We start from the raw sequence: 22,310 nt of genomic DNA, 5'->3' as shown, positions 1-22,310 counted from the left end.
TGATTAGTAATGTGTGTTTAGTAACACCCGTTAGCTGATCTTAATGTTGGCTTTTCCAAATTAAAAATACTAGTTTTCAAGGGAGGTAGTATTCTTTATCAGGGAGTTTACATAAGTGGACCTTGACCGCCTATACTCTGTTTAGCTGAGGAGTTGACAAGAATAATAGCACCAAGCTTTCCTTGGTTGCTTTGCCAAATGATCCCTTTCTAAAGAATACAGTCTCCAGGGGAAAGGGAAAAACAAAAGCTTAAACTCTCAATGTGCTTTGCCTAATAAGGCAAAATGTTTGCTTGTCTTTTCATCATCACATTGCGGTATTCAAATTACATGTGATCCTGGTTACGGTATCAAATTTCCATACAAGATCTGAATGCTTTTTAGCTCTCTTCTGGATATCAAGTAAACAAGGCCTGACCTAATACAGCTAGGGATTTTTCTTTTTTGTTCTTTCTTTCTTTCTTTCTTTCTTTCTTTCTTTCTTTCTTTTTTTTTTTTTTTTTTTGTGCTATGTCTAAAGAGTTAACTTTTGTTCTTGTTCTGGAAATCCTTTGAGTATCATATTATGCATCCTTTGTATCACGTCTCCTAAGCTCAAACACTCTACATCTTATGGGTATTCATTTCCAAAAATGCTTGTTAATGCCAAGATGCTAATGACAAAGCTACTGGAGCCAAGAAAGGTTAACTTCACAGTGAGATATTTGTTTCTCTCCAACTAAATATTGAGTAAATAGGTCTACGCTTAGAGAAAAGGGCATGCTGACCTGCACTGCAAGGATGAGTTTTTATTTCTTCCCTTCCTGTCAGAATGGATCACACATGGCATGAATATAAATATGAGAGGACCTGGGCCCAGAGTCTCTGAGTCTCTTATTAATAAAATGCTTATTCACCTTCACCACTCTGTGTCTTTCTTTAACCCTATGTAAATCAAAACTGGGAAACCAAAGATTATGCGAGAGAAACGGCTGCCTGTTAATCTCACTTAAATTAAGTCAGAAACCCCAGAGACTTATTTAATTCTATTAAAATGAAGGATCTAGGCTTCCAAAACACATTTATAATGCATATGTGTCTGGAGTATAAGAGTGGAAAGAGAAGGAAGAACACTTGACATAAACAAATGATGAAATTGAAAAAGTAAGCATTATAATCTTTGCTTCAATGCAGATTCGTCTTTTCTGATTCTCAACCTGCTCTGCTAATTTACTTTTGATTAAACCTATAGCTAATTAATTCAGTTTTAGACTATCACTAATGTTTAGATATGTTCCCATAAATATTAACATTAATATTATTACTAACTTTCCTATAAATAATGATCTCTCTTTATGAAAATCTTTGATGGGCATGGAAATTATAAAAATTAGAAGAGAAGACATGCATAATTTTTACTTTGTAGTTTGGAAGCATGATATTACTTCATTATAATAATCACAACAAACTTGTTTTTATATTCTACATTCACAAATATTCTTGCTTCTATGTTTTTCAAAGCAAAGAAACATTTTGCAGGTAAAACAATCTAAACTGTTATTTTACTAAGAATGATCATGCAGGTGGTCAAAGTATTTTCCAGTCTTACATTTGACCATGACCATGTAAACGTCAATTGTGCAGATGGGCGGTTGAGGCAAACGCTCTCCTTTTTCTAATAAATCTGGAATTTCTCGGGTTGGAATTCCATCATAAGGTTTTCCTCCAAAGGTCATCAGTTCCCATATTGTGACACCTAATTGGAAAGAAAATTCATATATAAGCAAATTACTGTTACAATTTTGAATGAATACATATAAAATTACTCTTTAAAAAGCAAACATTAGAAACCCAAAGAAAACTTTGTTTCACCCACATCAACAATTCCAATGCTAAACCCTCTAGGGGCAATTCACAGTAAGAATTTTCTTACTATTGTCTTGGAATTGTTACCAAAATTAAATTAAAACAAGCTCCCCGTTTGTACCTACAGGTAATGCTAATGCTTACTGATGAAAATTGTTTCAAATATACAGAAATCCAGGATACAATCCCTTTACTGTATGCATGTGTTCAGTACAAAATAAATATGATTTCAGGAAAAGCCTGGCATGGATAAATTTTTAAATGAGTCTTTTGGTGGGAAAGCCGTCTAAGGCTGAACTGGCAGTTGCAGAATGTTGCAGGTGTCTGTTGTTACTGCAAAGCCTGTGCCGCACTTCTCTGGTAACACAAAGAAAACAAGTGGAATAAGAATTTAGTTAGCACATACAGGAATCTTCATGAGGACCAATCCATATGGAAGACAGAATATATAGGAATGGGTATCCATAGAAATGAGAAATGAAGGAATGAAGAGAAATGGACAGCTTACTTCTAATCTAATGATATGATATTTTTGAACCACTGGAGCACTGACAGAGAAATAAAATAAAAAGCAGCATTAAGAACAAAAATAGAAAATGTAGAGCTCAACAAAAATCAATAAAAAATAAAATAAATTTAAAAAAGAACAAAACCAGCCATATTGTAAAGATTACTTCTTTACCACAATAGGTAAATTCTCTATTACTGAGTCTAATCCATAGGCAAGAATACCTTTAAAAGAGAAACAGCTATGTAAGCATGGTAGTGTTACAATATGAGTCTTGATTGAGCATATAGAGATTTATTTCAGTTTAAAATCCGTAAATTGGGGTTTTATGTTCTGAATATCTCTGTAATGATTATTTATTTAAGCTGGCGTATGTCAGTCACCATTGCCTGAAAACTATATCCCTCTATATATATAGATAAACACACATATACATACACACACACACATATATATATGAATATACATATATATATATAAACTTCAAACTTCCCTGCAGAATAGAATAATTAATACTAATTAATTCTGTTAATATTTTCATTCTATAATTTTTTATAGTCACATACATGTACAACTAGTGACACACTTCAGCAGATCGACTTTTTCTAAATCCTTATTTTTTATATAAAGATCAAGTTGCTCAAGAAAGTCATTGTTTACACTTCAATGGAAAGCTATCAAAATGGTGATCACTCTTTTTCAGCAAATCAATCACGGTATTATATACACATATTATATACATACATACAAACAAACATTCATTAGCACACAGGGCACATGCATGAAGGAAACATTTTATTGAGCCCATCCTTGCTGCTGCAAAGGACTGCACAGGTATTTTTAAATGTCTATCAGATCTTCCAAAATAAGCAAAATTTAAAAATCATTACATGGCAAAACAATAAAAATATTATGAAATATAATGTTAGTTACTACAAAACCAAAGGCTAGCCGGGCGATGGTGGCGCACGCCTTTAATCCCAGCACTCGGGAGGCAGAGGCAGGCAGATCTCTGTGAGTTCGAGACCAGCCTGGTCTACAGAGCTAGTTCCAGGACAGGCTCCAAAGCCACAGAGAAACCCTGTCTCGAAAAACAAAAAAACAAAACAAAAAAACAAAAACAAAACAAAACAAAACAAAAAAAACCAAAGGCTAATATGTCCAAATTCCTGCTTCTAATAATGTAATTAAATCTTTCTGGAGTGGTGGCACGGTGAATGTTAAAGTGAATTACTTTAGGTATATAAAGAAATTTCAGACAGATTATATGAGAAACATAAAAACTTACATTGCAATTTCATCACCTTTAAGACATATCACAACTGATGCATATTCTGTGCATATAAAAATGCAGCGAGTGATAATTTTCATCAGAAAGATATTATAAACATGGATATGAACATTCTCTGCCACTTATGCCTCTTGCAATCAGCTACGGCATATCATAATAATCTCCAGATATCTGATGAAAATATTCTGAGACTGCGGCTGTGACCCCAAACAGCACTATGCATCTATTTGTTGATGTTCATTCAACAGTCTGTGGAATCTTGAACTCATCGTGAATAAAATTATGATAGCCAGACTCACAAGATTTTCTCTAAGAGGCAAATTGTAGTAATAAAGCATGACTTTTTGACATTTTTTTGTTTGGTTTGAGGTCGTGAGCAATTTGCTAGAGGCAGATTGTCACCTTTAAATTTAGTGAGACACAAGTAAAAGGGGAAAAAAGGCAAGTGTATATATTAATATGCAGTAGAAAATATGAAAAATTTATATGTTATGTAAATCCTCACTACCACAGACTTTTCTACTTCTGTAATATTTATCTTATATACACGAACATGCATGATAACATACATGATAATAGACAAACATATAAGTCCATCATAAGCGTGATATACTTGCTTTTTATTGACTGTTTAAAGTTGTTTAATAACTAAGCTTGTTTAAACATTTGTCTTAACCATAAAGACATATTTTCTACTCACAAATTAGATTATGTGTGACCTTCTTGGAAAATTTAACACCACTTATGACATAGATATGGGAACTTTGTGTTGAAATGTCTTAGGTCTCTCTCTCACACATATATGTGTGTGTGTGTGTTATAAAAATCCATTCCTGAGTAAGTGTTGCAAGTTCTTTAATGGGTAAATAAATTAAATATTTATTTATATGAAGTGATAAAAAAGCTTAAACTAAGCCATAAATGTAAAATCAATTGTACTATGCTTTTAAATTTTATGATCACTTTTAAGCTAGTTTTTCTTTCAGTTATGAGATTATATACATTATATATAATAAATATTTATATTAATATTTTTTTACATCCTGAATGCAGCATCCCCTCTTTTCTTTCATTATCTTTCCACCATCCGACCTCCCCTTCAATCTACCCCTCCTCTGTTTTAGTTCAGAAAGGGTCCCATGGATATCAGCAAAGCATGACATATCAAGATGCTTTAAGACCAAGCACCTCCCCCTGTATTCAGGCTGAGCAAGATAATTCATCAGTAAGAATAGGTTTTCAAGAGGCAGCCAAAGCACAAGGGACAGTCCCTGCCACCATTGCCCGGAGTCTCACAACTAGACCAAGTTACTCAACTGTCACATATAGAGAGAGAGAGGGCCAAGGTCGGCCCCATGCAGGTTCCCTGATTGTTGGTTCACACTCTATGAGATCCCATGAGCCAAGCTAGCTGTTTCTCTGGGTTTTCTTTGATGTCCCTGGTCCCTCTGCTTCCTACAATCCTTCCTCCCTCTTCTCAGCAGGCGTCCCCAAGCTCAGCCCAATGTTTGACCATGTATCTGTGAATCTGCCTCCATCAATCACGGAATGAAGGGTGTCTGATGACAACCGGAGTAGTCACCAATTCGACTACAGGGGATGGCTAGTTCAGGCTATGCATCAACTGCTGCCAGGAGTCTTAGCTGGGGCCATCCTTGTAGACTCCAGGGAGTTTCTCTTGCATCAGACGTCTACCCGATCTACAGACTGTAAAGACCACCTTTCCTGTATTCTCTCCCAGTGCTCGCTTCCTCCGCCCATTCTTCAAGCCGCACCCTCAGGTTTCCATGCTCATCAGCTCCCTGTCCACCAAGAGGACCTCCTTTATTTCCCCTTCCCATGGAGATCTATGCGTTCCCTCTTGAGCCCTCATAACCTAATCTGGGTCTGTGAATCGCAACGTGGTATGATAATATGATTTTATTCAAGCAACGTAAGGGAAGGGGGTTTATTTCACCTCACAGTTTAAGGTACCTTCCATTATGGTGGGAAAGTCGAGGAAGCAGGAGCTGGAAGAAGAGGAAGCTACACCACATCCACAATCTGGAGACAGACAGGGAGGGATGGATGTGCAGTGGTGCTCAGATTGCCTTCTCCACTTCATTTAGACAGTGCAGAAACCATTTAGACAGTGCGGAGACCTTGTCTAGGGAATGCTTGGGTCGGTCTTCGTACTTCAAATAATATAAACAAGATAATCCCCATAGCCACGCCCAGAGGTTCACCTCCCAAGCAATTCTATGTTCTATTAAGTTGACACAAACCATCATAACTCCACTCTTTATCAATTTGAAATCTGAACACATCAATTTTAAGCCGTAACTTTTCATTCTTTGACCTTTTATCTTCCTGACGATCTTATAAAATAAAATCTACTCAGTTAACCTTAAAGTCCCAATAGTCTTTAACAATTCCAAAACTCTAAAAGTCCGAAGCTTCTTAACTGTGAGATTGTGAGCTCTTATTTAAAGAAGAAAAGAAGTTGTATACTTCCAACATATAATAATGGCACATACTGACACAGAGTTAATCTGTTCTATCCAGAATGGAAGAAACAGGGCAAACACTGAATCCTGAAGCTCCATGTGTGGCATCTGGATCTGATAATGTAATCAACTGAGTTTCAAAGGCTTGGGTAGCACCACCCCTCACAGTTTCAGTTCTCCTGACTTCAGCAAAAACAGATTATTTCTTGAGCTGGTTCCGTTCCATGTCTGCACCCCACACTCGTGCATGTCCCATGTAGGTGACACTGCCAAGCTCTGTCACCAGCTAACGGTAGAACTTGGACCTACTGGAACAGCTTCATTCACTTCTATGTGCTGACCCTGGGGAAACTTCCTTAGGCAGGTGTTTTTGAGGAACAGGGAAACCCTCAAATCTGGGCTTTCTTCCTTGAAGAAAATTTGGATCCTCTCATGTTGGAATCTCTGGTGATTGGGAATTCGCTCTCAGCACACCTCTTCTATTGTCCTGATGCAAGTGTCTTCGTTGGTGGTACCCAGATCAGTGACAATCACAGTAGCAGCCTGAATGTTTCCCTGTCCTAAAATTTCCTCTGCCAAATACAGCAGTCCATCATCTCTCAATTCCACTTCACTCAGTCTCTCTGAAAACAGGCAGAATAAAGCCACATGAAGAGCTTCTCTCCCATTCGCTGCCCCCTTCCGCAACAGCCTTGCTGTAGGCTTCAATCATCTATAGTTTTCTCATCATTGCTGTCCTCCAGACTCCTCCAGAAGGGCCCATCAATCTCTTCTTGGCGCCTTCAAGAACCTTTCTAGCCCAGACTTCCAAACTCTTCCACACTCCTCCCACAACAAAACAAAACAAAACAAAACAAACAAACGAACAAAAGCAGTTCCAAAGGCCTAAAACCCATGAGGTTGTGTTTTATTACAACAAAAGTCCCATTTCTTGGTACCAATTACTGTCTTTGTTTTGTTTCCTGCTTCTGTCATAAAATACTCTGACTGAAGAAACTTATGGAGAGGGGATTTATTTTGGCCCACAGTTCAGAGAATAATTTATAGAGTGAAAAGGTCAACACAGCAGAAACCTGAAGCAGTTGTCAGTTCGCACGCACAATCAGGAAACAAGGAGGAATGATTGCATGGATATTAACTCAGCTCACTTTGTCCACTTTATATAGCATAGGATCTCTTGCCTAGAGAATGGTTCCACCCACAGTGCGTAGGTGTTCCTGTCTCAATTTATGTGTTCAATCTGGTATCCCACAGTGAGAATGATGCCTACAGCAAATCTCCGAGATGATTCCAGACACTATCAAGTTGAAAATTAACACTAACCATCACACCAGAGCTTTTATTGTTTTCCTTTTTTCTTCTTTTACATAAATTTATTTAGTGTGTGTGTGTGTGCGTGTGTGCATGCATGCATGTATGTGTGTGTGTGTGTGTGTTGTGTGTAATTATGGGGGTCTGCAATGCCACAGGACATGAGTGGAAACCCAAAGACAACTTGAAATATTTACTGTTCTTCTTCCACCGTGTGGGTTCTGGGGATGGAACTCAGGCCATAAGCCTTGTCAGTAAGCTCCTTTATCCTGGGAGTCGTCTTATAGACTTAGAGGTATTGCATTTTTATTACCAATTAATATTAGTTTATGTGGTATACTTAAATTCAGACAAAGCATTGATCCTTTCTAGCTAAGTTGTATGTGGATAAAGTTATAACAACCAATTGCTAACTAGTTCACCTCAACAACTGAGTTCAACAAATGAAAAAGTGTTCTAATCACAATTTAGTCTCTCTCTTTCCTACCATTCATTTAACCTTACTGTCATTCCGAAAGTAGTTTGTAAGTGGAAATCAAATCTACAGTCAGCAGTGTTCTCTCTTCACTACCTGCACAATCACATTATTGTGTTTATTAGCCACTCATGTTTGCCACAGTAATCACTATGCTTTCCACCATGTAACCGTGTCCCTTAAACCAAAAGACAGACAGACAAACAAAACTATGGCTTTGTTTTGCTTTACCTTTTAACATTGATAACTTTCAGAGATATATGACCAAAGACTTGTTGAAAATTAAGGCCATGAGATTCTAAGAAATCATTTCTAACATTTCCCAGTGTTTGTGTTTGTATAAGAAGAAGTAGATTAATCAGACAAATTGTATTAAACCAGAGTTTATAGGAGAAAACTTACATTTAGAAAAACAGAAAAAAAATCACAAAAAGATAAAGTTGTGATTTGGAGTATTTAGGTTTTTAAAGTATATACCAAAGAGTTAATTCCTTTAGGGAGTCAAGCTTATTTGTAAGTGCTTCCAATAAAGCCAAAATATGACTTTATATATTTTATATATAAATATGTATGCATGTATGTAAACATATTTTTCTTTAGAAGACCAAAATAATAAAGATTTATTTACCATAGCTCCAAACATCACTTTGATGGGTGAATTTCCTATAATGTATACATTCCAGAGCCATCCATTTAATTGGCATCTATAGAAAAATAAAAAAGTGAGTTAATAAAAACAACACAAGAAATCATTTTTATATTTTCTAAATGCTAGTTTCTGGACTGACCTCAATTATATTTTTTGATGGTGTGTGAATATAGCTATAAACCAGTTGTTTTTCAAGATAGGGAACAAATAGATTGAAATTGATAAAATCTATGAAGTAAATTAACCAAAGGATATATTTTAAAGCTTCATAAACAATGAAAAGAAAATTAAACATTTGAACAGCTTTATATATTTCTCAATGTCTACTATCTAAATTATGAGCTACTATGATGACTGACAATGTCATCAAATGTACAAATGTTTCTATATTACATTTTCTCAGAAATGAGATTCCTCCCTTTTCAGTGATCCCATCTCTCCCTCAGATATGTTTTTGACCACAGGACTTTTTTCTTCAGTTGCCCCCACTTTCTCTTCTGGTCACTAAATTATCTAAAATCATGAATTTCATAGTTAACTTTGCTTTGTTCGCCAGTCACAAATGATCTCCCTTGCCTGGGTAGCCAGAATTGAAAATATGTGCGTTTTCAAAATAGGAGCTAGGAATAAAAATGAATGCAAGAGGATCAGCACAAATCCTTCATCACTACAAGGAAAACAACTCAGCCCTTATAGCCTGTGGATGACGGGTCAGCAGAATGTGTTCCAACTCAAAGGGCAGCATTATGTAGCTTGGGATATAATTAGATTCTATGGAATAAAGATAAACATTTCTACTTTGCAGTTGAAAGCTTAAAACTAAATAGGCATTTGAAATCATAAGGTTGGCTGCTCACCAAGGTGACACCAAGGTAACTCTATGACAGAATCATGGGATTCAGTGAAAAGGAACAGAAGACACATTGAAAGTAATTTCCCTGTGGGCAAGGTGTTAGCAGGCTTTATGGACTATGGACGCCGTGTTATAGAAGTAAGTTTAAATCATAGGCGGCTTGATAAAGACTTAATGGTGACCAGGCATTTAAAGCTATAATGAATCTTGCTTTGGACAATCCTTAAAGTTGTATGTTCTTAAGACAGGCGAAGTCATATGATTTATAGACTGCTATTTCTGAGAAATCTTGTCAAGAATTTCAGAGCTGTGATTTTAAGCCACTGTAGTTTGGTAGTAAACAGACAAAATAGGCTGATAAGATCAGGGAAAGGTCAGATAATTTCTCAAAACTGAAATTTTCATATTTTATAAAATTGTGTTATTTTACTTTGTAGTAGTAGGAGTTGAATATAGACAATTATGTAAAGGTCTAGGGTGAATGAAAGCTTAGTACTTAGAAGCCTATTATTGAGAATATTTATTTGTCATAGAAAAGTAAGGTAAATAATTAACAGACTCATATATTCAAATAACATTTCTTTTTCATAGCTTCACAGGTCACTAGAGATTAAGATTTCATGTTGTTTGTATCATTGACCTGCTCTGACGTAGATTTCTTCAGGTCACATACTAATTTCTCTAATTAATTAGCCAAGACTGAGGAGTAATCAGTTAAAGACAGACTTACAACTAAGATATGGGAGAAACTGTATGATGAGGGTGGCATCCAGAAACACAGTTGTCAAACAGAGGGTTGCAAAAGGTAGCTAAAGATGTAACTGGGTTCACCTTCAATTTTAGTAGCTTAGTGTGTCTTTTGTTGTATAGGCAAGGAATAAGCAATATGGGTAAATCATTCACTATGGAATAAGTGAAATCAAAGCAACTTTACTTGGTAATTGCAAGGTATGATTTTTGGTTCTAGGGAGATTAGAAGTGAGAATGGACAGTTTTCAAATGAATTATGATTGTTACTAGTACCTAAGATTCTCAGTATATAGGCTGTCATCCCGTAATAGTTCTGTAGTCTCAGGATCAATGAGACAGTCTTTACAGCCCTGTGTTAAAGGTTCATATCCTGAGTCTTAGGGATTATTACATAATTGTCGTTATTAGAAATACAGAGTTTTCTTCCTTTCGCTATACCTACCTTGCCACCATCAGCATTGTATTCCTTTTCATCTCCTTCCAGGAGTCGGGCTAGTCCGAAGTCTGTGATTTTCACATGATTTGGGGATTTTACTAAGACATTACGGGCTGCCAGATCCCGATGAACAAGCCGTCTTTCTTCCAGGTACATCATTCCCTAAAAAAATAAATCAAGTTCCATAAAGAGAGTCACTTAGCATCTGATGTTCTTTGTGTTGTAAACTGGAATACTTCATTTCTCAAAGTGAGGGCAGAATCCTGGAATACATTTAAAAATTTAAAAAAGTAATAAAAATTTGTTGTAGGAAGGCGGCAAACTGCAGATAAGCTTTGGGCTTTTGTCCCACAGTTCCTCTAAAAAAGAATGAATGATTTGAAAATGAGTTAAATGTATGCCTGCTTTTCTCAGGAACCTGATATCCTTTTGTAAACATTTTCATTAGTGAGGTGTGCAGGTATTTTAATAGATATGTGAACATAGACTTGAACTGACCAACAGACCCCTCATCATTTTCTTCTCTGTATTTTTTTTTTTTTTTGGTTTTTTGAGACAAGGTTTCTCTGTAGCTTTGGTCCCTGTCCCGGAACTAGCTCTTGTAGACCAGGCTGGCCTCGAACTCCCAGCCTGCCTCTGCCTCCCAAGTATTGGGATTAAAGGCATGTGCCACCACCGCCTGGCCTTCTCTGTATTTTTTGCTTAGTGTCATCTTCCTCCTACACAATCACTCCAGACAAACACAGCTATCCATAACTAAAAAGCCTTCACTCAAGGGTTGATGGCACCAAAATCATTTGCATAGATTCTCTCAAGGCTAAAGAATTGTATTATTTTTACTAATTATGCACAGAATAAAGGATACCCTAGGGGTCCATGAGAGTCCAATTTTAAATAAAAGGCTTCTATGACATTAGTTGTCATCATAGGAACTCACAAATGAGAGGACATAGTTTATAATGACCTACAAATTAGCCTTTAATATGTTATCTTCTTAAAACCATGCAGGGAAATTAAAAATAAAATTTATTGCTGATTGCTCTCATGAGGTGAGGTGGTGGGAAAGAAAACTTGTTAATTTTTAATCATACAAAAATGTTAATATATATATATAGATATAAATTTATAAGAATGTTGATCCACACAAATAATAACTTGTTTATTGTTATATTTCAGCAAGCAGGTAGATAAGTGTTGTTACATCTTACATACCAAGTTTACATAAAGCCAAAGAAAGAAAACTGGGGCCTAGATTAGGTAAGAGTGAACATGTTTTACTGAGGAATGTGAACGAATTGTATATTTGATATTTTCCAGCTGTAAAATATGGTCATTCAAAAGCATATCAGAATTATAATAAAAGGACGAAGCACATTCTCATTCCAATTACAAATCATTGTTGTTGGCAGTTAGCATTACACCTGCACAGCTCTGAAGGATTAATGGTTTCTGATATCAAAACAAAGCTGTGGAAAACAGACACATAAATCATATAGGTCAAAACATTATGAACTATAGACCTGGTGTAGTGTAAAGAGAAGATTGCTTCACACAGCTCCAGGAGCCAGCATCCACTGAAATACCCATCAAATACAACTGGTGGAGATACCGTCTGATATGGTCCAATCAGTCAACAGCTGGGTGACACGGCATTTACTCATGCTTTCTGAAATCAACTCACAAATAGTATTTATGGGATTTTTGCCCTCTTTCCTAAATAGTAGTGTTTTAGGACATAAGGTAGGATATTCCAAAAATAAGGCAAATCCGAGAACAAGCAGTTCTTTCGGGTCTTAAAGGATCAGAATTAAATAAGCCTTGGAGATGACCTATTTTCTCAGCCTTCCAAATAATTCTGTCCTTTTAAAAAATGTTCATTAAAAAATATCCTTTTCTTTATTCTTCCCCACAGATCAGGGCATAGGAAGCATTTTGTGAGTATACTGATGCATAGGTCTACATGTACACGCAGTACACATTGTGTTCTGCACACTGTGCTAGATCCCGGGGAAGTGAAAAAAGAATCAAATAAGGTCCGTACAATAAAAGAGGAGAAGGTGAATTACTAAAGTGGTAGAAAGAAATAGTAACTGACACATATGGGAAAGAACTGAAGAGAAGCTACATCCTGAGGACGAGTCTGGCAAGTAGACATGAGGGGAAAGAACTGAGAGAGGTCTCCAAGCAGGCTAAGGCTTTGAGAGAAAGAGTGTGGCAAAGTGAACAAATAATTAAGACCAATTAACATGTGCACTTGGCCAAAGGCATGCCATTCTGTATGTCTGAAGAATGACAAATGCGGAGGGGATTGGTGAGCAATGAGACTAATGGTAAGAAAAGATCCAAGAAACACACGCATATGTCATGGACTTCATGTGAATTTTGATTTCTGTGTTTTACAGTCTACACTGCCATGATCAGAAAGTCATCTTTTAAAGAGGATGGCTGTCCAAATTTTACTGCACTCCTGGAAGTATCATTCTGGTGCCAATACAGGAAATGGATTTGGACTGTACACAAATGGAGCCCATGACAGGAACCACTGCCATGATATGCAAGCATTGACAAGGTTGGGAATGAGAGCCGTGAATTCATAGTCCCTAAGTTTTACCCATTTCCATTTGCTTTCTTAGTTCCAGTTAGGTGAGGGTTATTTTTTGTATCCGAACAACAATTATGCCTTGCTAAGGATACCTGACCTCCAGCTATTTCAGATCCTACCATACTCTATTAGTTCCCTCTGCCTTTCATTTCTCTGGCTCCTACATATGTAAGTGACTGATTCGTCTACTGAATGAGGCTGAAGGATTACCAAGGAGAGGGTAATTTCAAGGCATAGTTACAGACTAAGAGGTTCATCCTTGGAAACCGAATCATGGAAAAGGAGAGTGATTTTGGTTCTTTTACATACATGACAATTCTTTCAGCTAACATACAAATGGATATAGATTTTATATTTCTTATAAGACCTTTTAAGTTTATTTAGTTTGTCTAATTGTATAAGATTTTTGTCAGCAAGTATATTTGTGCTACAAATACATGCAGTGGAAACAGATACACACACACGTACAATTAGCAATGAGTGACACATTAAAATCAGCAATTGTGTGAATATTTTTGTTTCTTCCTAAATCATATGTTGAAACTCTAAACTCTGAAAGTTATGGTACTAAGATGGCCTCAGTGATGATTAGGTGATAAAGAAGGAGCATTTGGGAAACTAAGCACCCCTATAAAAGAGACCCCAGAGTGATCCCTTCTTTTTTTCTGAGTGCAATCATGGTGACTATGGTTAGGATTAGAAAGCAGGTCAGTGGGACCAAATTTGTTTGCCAGCCTTGAGTATCATCAAATTTCCATTATACATAAATCACTTGATTTGTAATATTTTGTTATAGCAGTCAGATAGACTAAATGCCTTTAATTTTAAAGATTAATTTCGTTTTTAATTATGATATGTGCATGGATATGTGCACACATGTGCAGCTGCCCATGGATGTCAGAAGGGGACAACAGATCTCCTAGGGCTGGAGTTATAGTTGTTTGTGAACTGCCGTATGTAGGTGCTGGCAATTGACCTATAGTGTTTCATAAGAGCAGTATACGTCTTTAACTGTTGAGATACGCTTTTAACCCTTAGACACTTTTAAAATTGACACATTCTGCAATAATGAGAAAAGTTCAAAAGTTCTAAAAGTTCTTTAACTTTCTCCATTAAAAAATCCACCAGATAGCAGAGTATCTTGAATCATACTACCACTTGTTAAGAAAACAATCAAAATATTGAGAACTCCATTCAGAAAACCAACTGACAATTTATATAATTTTCTCCACCCTGTCATCTCGACCAAAGTAGTATTATTAATAACAGAAGCATGGGCTATTACTAAATTATCAAGATACATTTGTATGGTTTCTTTTTCACTCCGAGGCACCATTGTGCAAGTATTTTTAAGTCATTAGGTATGCCTCCACCTTCATCACACTTTCACACCCAGAATTAGAGTGTTGAATTGTCTTCACATTGCTTATAAAAGGTTTTCTACAATGCAGTCATTAAGATAGAAGTTTTTTTCTGACTTGAAGAACTCATTAGAGTCAAAATTTCAGTTAAATTCTTTCAAAATAATATTATTCTTTGAATTAGCAGGGTGCAACTAAGACGACAGACAATTATTAGAAGTAATGTGACAAAAATGAGCTGTCTGAAGTCCCTGGAAGTGGAAGATGAGAAGTTTGTTCACTACAAGAGGACACAACACTGGCTGGAGAGGAAAACTTGTTCTCTGCTTTGAGGTTTTGTCATGATCCAGACTGAAGGAGTCTGGACAGAGCGTGATAAGAACATCCACATCACAGTTCTTACTAACTCAGCACACTTTGGACACAGTGGGAGCTACATAAAACACTTCTACATCTGTGGGGCAACCTAACTCTGTGAAACATGCCCCATTTTTCTTCGACTATAAATATGAGAAAGCCAAGATTACCTGAGGTCACGTCACTTGGTGCAAGTGATCTAACTAATGAGCAAGAGATAGAAGGATTTGATCTCTTTCTACTAGGATTCTAAAACCTATGGATTTAAATTTGGGCACACAAAAATTAACAAACATAGGTAAGACTTACCGCTTTATAAAACATACTTTTGCGGAAAAAAATATTGTTAACTATTTATGTGAATTTCTGGGCACAATGGGGTTGATTGACTTTTTAAGAAAAAGTATATTTAATATTAACTAAATCATAAAGTTGTTTATAATTTAGTCACTTTTTGAGTTTTTCAGTTTCTTTAGGCCACATGGTATAGAAAATGGAGAATTGGGTAGATTATATATTCTAAAGGCAATTTTTTGGTACAAACCCCAGCCCTACAAAGTTCTAGATGTGATCTGGGCAAGTTGTTTAACCTCTCTCTCTATCATTTCGTCTCTCCTTTTAAAAGCGTCAAAATAGCATCTATTTGCCAGCTTGTTGTGGAGATTAAGTACAACATAAAGCCCTTAGTAAGTGGTTTATTGTAACTGTAGAATTCGCAAACTTTCACCAGTGTTCCGCAGATAAATATCAACAATCCTCAATTAGACAAACATTGCTCTAAATAAGTTCCCCTGTCCCTTTAAAAAAATGTATAAACCACAGCATTCAAAGAACATTTGCAGTGCTATAGTACCTAAAACTATTTCAGAATTATTACTATTCAAAGTCTCATTTTAATAATGATTCACCCTCAATGTTATGTACAGATAAAAATTATCTAGGGAATATATTGAAGATTTGGTGTTCTTCATAAATATATTACAGTGTTCAGCAAGTTACTGAAGATAAAGGTCATGAATAACTATAACTATAAAAGTCTTTAATGCTGACAAATGTTTTCCATGAGTTAATAAAATTACCAAACTGTTCACCACTTACACACATTACGGAGGAGCATTGTAGGGAACTGTGCATCCTTACCACACAGCATGGAGGAGAATTGTCAGGGACTGTGCACCCTTACCACACAGCATGGAGGAGAATTGTCGGGGACTGTGCACCTTTACCACATAGTATGGAGGAGAATTGTGGGGGACTGTGCACCCTTACCACACAGTACGGAGGAGGTTTGTGGGGAACAATGATTTAGGAACGCTTTTTTGACTTCAGGACCTGAGTCTTACATCTGAGTTTATCCCAACTTCTAGCACCATTTCCTATGTTCCTTTTCTTGCTCCAATTAGAACATTGATTTACACCAAGCTTTATCACACCTCTTAAAACATACATCACAGCAAGCATAAACTAGCTGGAAAAAAGGAAAATTTTAGTTTTGGTTTTTGAAATTACACTTTGATACAAAGTCCAAGGGAAATTTTTCCTACAGTTAATTTAAGTTTTAATGTCTGACTTGTAATCAATTCACATAAGCTGTTGTCTGAAAATAAAATCAATGTAACACCTAACTTTAGAATTCCTAGCAAGGATGAACATCTACCTGGTAGTGACATTTTCCATGTAGTGACATCTGAGTTACAGCCTTCTAGCTAAAATGGATGATTATTGTGCTTTTATTAAATGTAATAATGCATTCTTCCCAGCTGCAGGAAGTGGAAGGAAGTCAGCAGGGACAGGGCAATTTGTGACAATAAATATTTTCTCTAATATTTTTCATGTTACAATTTCATCAAACATGCATGGAGCTAAAAATTTCAGGCTACAGTCAGCTCTCAAGCATTAATCTCCGGAGTGAGGAAAAGCACATCAAACAAACAAACAAAAACAACTATTTTTATTTTAAATAACAGGAATCTTAGGAAAATCTAAAGTCCAATGAAAATCTCTCTTTCTAAAAGCAATTCTTAGCAGGAAAGCTCCAGATATAATGTCTACTGCTATTAAGGATAAAGGTATGAGTGAGTTCAAGAGAAGAAAGGGAGCTTTTTGTGTGAAGTCACTCAATGTATCCAAATTGGGCATGAAGGGAAACTATGGAGACTCTGCGAATGAGGCAAGTGGGGAGTCTTCTGCCCACTGGAGTTGGTGGTAGAGAGAACAGAGAATGTAGAGCTGTTAGGAAGAATTACTTGGCATATTGCTAAGCAGCGTATGTCCACAAGTACTCATTCCATACAAGACAGAAAAGGGGCAGAGGGTTTAAATGACTATCTTGAGGATTCAGGGTATCATATAACAAAAGTACTTAGAATATTGATGGAGGAATTACTTTCAATTAATAAAGAAAACTGCTTGGCCCTGATAGGACAGAAAATTAGATAGGCGGAGTAAACAGAACAGAATGCTGGGAGAAAGAAGCCAAGTGAGGAGTCGCCATGATTCGCCCACCAGACACAGACGCAGGTTAAGATCTTTCCTGGTAAGCCAGCTCATGGTACTACACAGAATATTAGAAATGGGTTAGATCAATATGTAAGAGCTAGTCAATAAGAGGCTGGAACTAATGGGCCAGGCAGTGTTTAAAAGAATACAGTTTCCGTGTAATTATTTCGGGGCATAAGCTAGCCATGCGGGCGGCTGGGTGCCGGGGACGCAGCCCTGCCTCTCATATTACAACAGAGTGGCACCCAACGTGCTAATGAACTCCACGTAAAACCTGAGAGGGCTTAAAAAGGACACAGAGAGAATTTAAGACAGCTTTTTGCTGTTTCTGGGTTGCATGCCGCAAAGAAATCGTCCTGACTCAGCAGCAGGAAAAAACTGGCTGTTTTAAAATGCCGGCTTTCTGGGCTGTGCCGCCATCGCGATCTCTGTCTGGCTCCTGCGGGAGACAGAGTCTTTGAACGGGGCATTTGGAATAAAGTGCTACAGCTTGCTTGATGGCAATGTGGACTGCTTTGTGCCTGGAACTGTGTGTAGCTCAGGGACACCAAATGGCTCTAAGGCAAGAACAGCTCAACTCCGCCATGCTAAACTGTGCTGGTCTCAGGCAGGAACTACCGTAATTACCATAATAACAGTGCAGCTAAGGTTTAAACTGAGCTGGACACAGGTGGTACCATATTACCCCTACATGGTGCAACTTAAGTTTTTAAGAACTGCTTAACATATTAAGAAATGCTCCTGGAAAAAAAAATTACAGATTCACAATAAAACAGATTCAGACATAAAAGACCTCTATGGGTCACAGTGTAGGATGAATGTACGTAGGCTTGAGAGAGAAAAAATACATATATAGAGAGAATAAAGTTAATGCCCTTAAAAAAGGGGGATAAAGTCTTTAAAGAGACAGAGTACAGATAGTTATAGATTAAAAGAAATAAAGAAAAATAAGCCACGTAAAAATGGAAAATTCACAGAGAGTCTGGATTCTTTGTATTATTGTGTTTTCTTTAAAATTTTTGACTGTAAAGGAGCTAAGTGCAGAGAGACATTTCATTATATGGGCTGCCAAGCTAAACCAGAATGGATATAAGGGTATTATGATTTCAGAATATGGGTCTAAGGATATGATGCTTTGGAGAGGGTCTTCTTTTGTTTTCACAGAGGATAAGACTCTGTGGATTGCGTCTATCCCGATATGGTATGATAGACCACGCCCTCCTGAAAGGTTGCTGTGAACACCTTCAAAAATTACTTCATTCAACTGCCGACTGAGATGACCCTGACACACAGGTTACACCATGAAAGATCTGAATACAGCGCCCCCATTCAGCAGGAAGCAGTTTGGAGAGAAAAAAACTGCGCCCATATTCCCAAATATTGTTTATGAATATTCTTTTACATTTAAAAGGGGATATGATATAGATATGAATAATTTGCATTGGTATAGATTTTAAGGTCAATTTTGTTATATGTATATGTATTTCTGATCTTGATTAAGGTATTGTGATTGTGTAGTTCATTTTAAAATGTAATGTATAATTAGGAAATATAGGTTGTTAATGGATAATCATCAATAATAGTCAAGCTTGTAGTCATGTTAGTTAGATTTTCTAGATATATAGAGATATATTTCAATTAGATAGGCATTCTTCATATCTTTCAAAGACTACAGAACATGGCATTTAAAATATTTTAATAACTTAGGGCTTTTCATGATAATGAGACACGTCTGCTCCTGGCAGCACCAATCTACTTCAAGAGGAAGATGGGCACCGAAGAGGCTCCTTAAGGAGTTTGATAGCCATTTGGGCAAGAAACTGCTGTTTCCTGGACTGTTGCATAAACTGGACACAGAGAACCCACAGAAAGAGGACTGCTGAACTTGCCTAAAGGTGAGATGGTCTTTCGGGGTTCCTGACTCATGAGTCTGCGAGACATTCTGCAAGACACAGCAAAAAGTGACTGAACTGTCTTTGGAATTTCCTGCTTGACGAAAATGTCTGCTGGATACTATGGGCCTGTAGGCTGAAGATGGATGCCACAATGGTACAGAGGAACTTTGGGTGACTGTCCAGGCAGTGAGATGTCTCTGTCATTTCTAGTTTTTGGATCTCTTGTTTGCTTAGGTAATATTATATCCTTCTGGAGTCTTTGATGGAGTTGAAGAATGGTTAGTTATAGTTATAGTTTTCATTAGTTATGATAAAAGATAAAATAGATATAAATATTGTAACTGTAATTCTTGCTTAATAACTGTTCTATGTAATTTTACTATGTTAAAGTTAAAGCCTTTCTTTTTTGTTTAAACAAAAAAAGGGGAAATGATGGAGGAATTACTTTCAATTAATAAAGAAAACTGCTTGGCCCTGATAGGACAGAAAATTAGATAGGCGGAGTAAACAGAACAGAATGCTGGGAGAAAGAAGCCAAGTGAGGAGTCGCCATGATTCGCCCACCAGACACAGACGCAGGTTAAGATCTTTCCTGGTAAGCCAGCTCATGGTACTACACAGAATATTAGAAATGGGTTAGATCAATATGTAAGAGCTAGTCAATAAGAGGCTGGAACTAATGGGCCAGGCAGTGTTTAAAAGAATACAGTTTCCATGTAATTATTTCGGGGCATAAGCTAGCCATGCGGGCGGCTGGGTGCCGGGGACGCAGCCCCGCTGCTCTTATTACTACAGAATATTCAATATACTAAGATGAATCTGTTCAACAAATACATAACCTCAAATTCATTCCTCTTACTGAAGTTATAGCTAACCCCTGCAAGGAGAAGAGTCTATTGGAATCCGCCTGTTACTCAGCATTGCTGGGAGGCGACTTGAGCTTTCCATTTGATTTCTACCTCTTACTCTTCTCAGATGAACCAGGCATGTCATGTGGTTGTCTTGGCTAATACAGTCCTCATGTTACTTATCATATTTCCTATTGTAGTTATTCTCTTACTAATACTGTGTTAGGCTGCAGACTTTAGGACTTTTAAATATCAAAAGCACCAGTTTTCAGTCATTTAATAAAAAATTAATAAAATATGATTCATTTCTTTCCTAAAACTAGTCCAAGTAATAGTGCCAGTATTTCTCTGTAGTAGGTCTAACTGTGTGCTTCCTCAAAGCACTTTAGAACCACATATATACTGCTATACCTTCATCTCATGGTGTTACCTGCATCAGTCTTGGGGCACTGACACGCCTAAGCACAATGGAACTGTTTGCTTGTGTGTTTTCTTTTTCATAAAACAAAGAAAGCCATACCTTTTTGGAACACTTTGAAGAGCTGTTCCAATTCCAGGGCACTCCATGAGATTGGAAATGACAACTTTATCCTACCCACGGTTTTCTCTGTCCAGTATTGCTTTTCTCACTAAAGCACATGCTTTCCCTAGGAATCCTTGCCAAAAATCCTTCCTAAATATAAGTATGGCTTAGAGACTGTTTCTATAAAGTAAAATGTGTGTGATAGCCCCATAACTTTTCATCAGGCTCTCTGACAGACAAGATTTTTGCTAATGCTTGCTATGCTCTTTAATTCATGTATGCTACCATCACAGTTTCTCTATACTCTCCACCCAGATTCTTTCCTGTATACATTGTAAAAATCCATGAGGCTATTTTTAATGTGTACCCTTGCAATCTCCCCTTCATATCTTCATTTCTTTTTAGCTAAATTGTCTTAAGTGGAGTTTTATGCTACTTATAATACATAGTGCATGGATTACACTGGCATGCTTTATTCATGCTGCTTTAAAATCAAATATATGTTGATAAATAACCCAGCTTATTACTTTTCAGTGCTGCATTAAATTTTCTCTTAAGGTCAGACAAATATTTAATAAAAAATTTGACAGATATATAGACAAAATTTTTATTATCCTTATTAATTTATTGTCCATTTTTGTGTCAATGATTATTGAATTCTCTCTCTCCCTCTCTCTCTCTCTCTCTCTCTCTCTCTCTCCTCTCTCTCTCTCTCTTTCTCTTTCTCTCTCTCTCTCTCTCTGTTTTTCAAGACAGGTTTTCTATGTGTAACAGCTCTGACTCTCCCAGAACTCACTTTGTAGACCAGGCTGTCCTCAAAGTCATAGAGATTTGCCTGCCTCTGCCTTCCAAGTGCTGGGATTAAAGACCGGCATCACTACCACCTGAAAAAAAAATCCTGTATCTCTTTAACATTAAAACATTAATGAATTACTCAACTTGTATAATGATGTAAATTTACCTAGCAATGTAACCTGTTGGTTCCACTAGGAGATATTTTAAACAGGTTGCAATAGTAGAAGTACAACATAGAGAGGTTTTTGGTTAACAGTGGACACTGAGATCATGTGGAGACAATAAACTATGATCATATATGTTTCCATTATTATATCAATTAGGATTATAAAATAGTTAACATATTTTACATGCATTCCATGAAGGGCATTCCAAGTGCTCCATACATACAAAAGCACAAAACCCCTAGGCGATATGAATATTAGAATTTTATTACCTTTTTCTGAAGAAGAGTCAACTGATGGAAAGGTAAAAGAACTTGCCCCATGATTGCCATTAGTGCATAGTATAGTTCATAGGACCAAGAGCTGACCATAGCCTGTTTGTTTCCAAAAACAGTGATCTTAAACCTTTCCCAGTGTGATTATATGGAGGTAACTACAGTCAACAGACAATAAAATCATAGAGAACACTAACAAGTCAAAATATTTGGTTGAGTGACTTAAAGAGACAAGTACTACAACAATTGAAAGGGAAAACTTTTGCAGAGAACAAACACTTGCAGTTTCTATACAAACCTATGCAGTTTTGCTGGATTCTCTAAGGATGGAGCTGCTTTTGAGACAAACTATGCTGGTACATTGTTTAATGATTTGAACACATATAA

At 36.7% G+C, this 22,310-nt stretch overlaps 1 protein-coding gene across 1 annotated transcript in view; it reads right to left on the bottom strand.

The window, feature by feature from the left end:
• Erbb4 (erb-b2 receptor tyrosine kinase 4) overlaps positions 1-22,310 on the bottom strand; it is a 1,078,513-nt gene that overhangs the window by 50,572 nt on the left and 1,005,631 nt on the right. Inside the window, exons 21-23 of the mRNA XM_057755450.1 lie at positions 10,611-10,766; positions 8,545-8,620; positions 1,589-1,735 (exon numbers count right to left, since the gene is read on the bottom strand). Coding sequence (XP_057611433.1) covers positions 1,589-1,735; positions 8,545-8,620; positions 10,611-10,766 — 379 coding nt within the window. The remainder of the gene's footprint in view (positions 1-1,588; positions 1,736-8,544; positions 8,621-10,610; positions 10,767-22,310) is intronic.

The sequence above is a fragment of the Chionomys nivalis genome, chromosome 2 (genome assembly GCF_950005125.1).
Source record: "Chionomys nivalis chromosome 2, mChiNiv1.1, whole genome shotgun sequence".
Lineage (NCBI taxonomy): Eukaryota > Metazoa > Chordata > Mammalia > Rodentia > Cricetidae > Chionomys > Chionomys nivalis.
The sequence above is the reverse complement of the archived record's forward strand: the minus strand, read 5'-3'. Positions and strand labels throughout refer to the sequence as shown.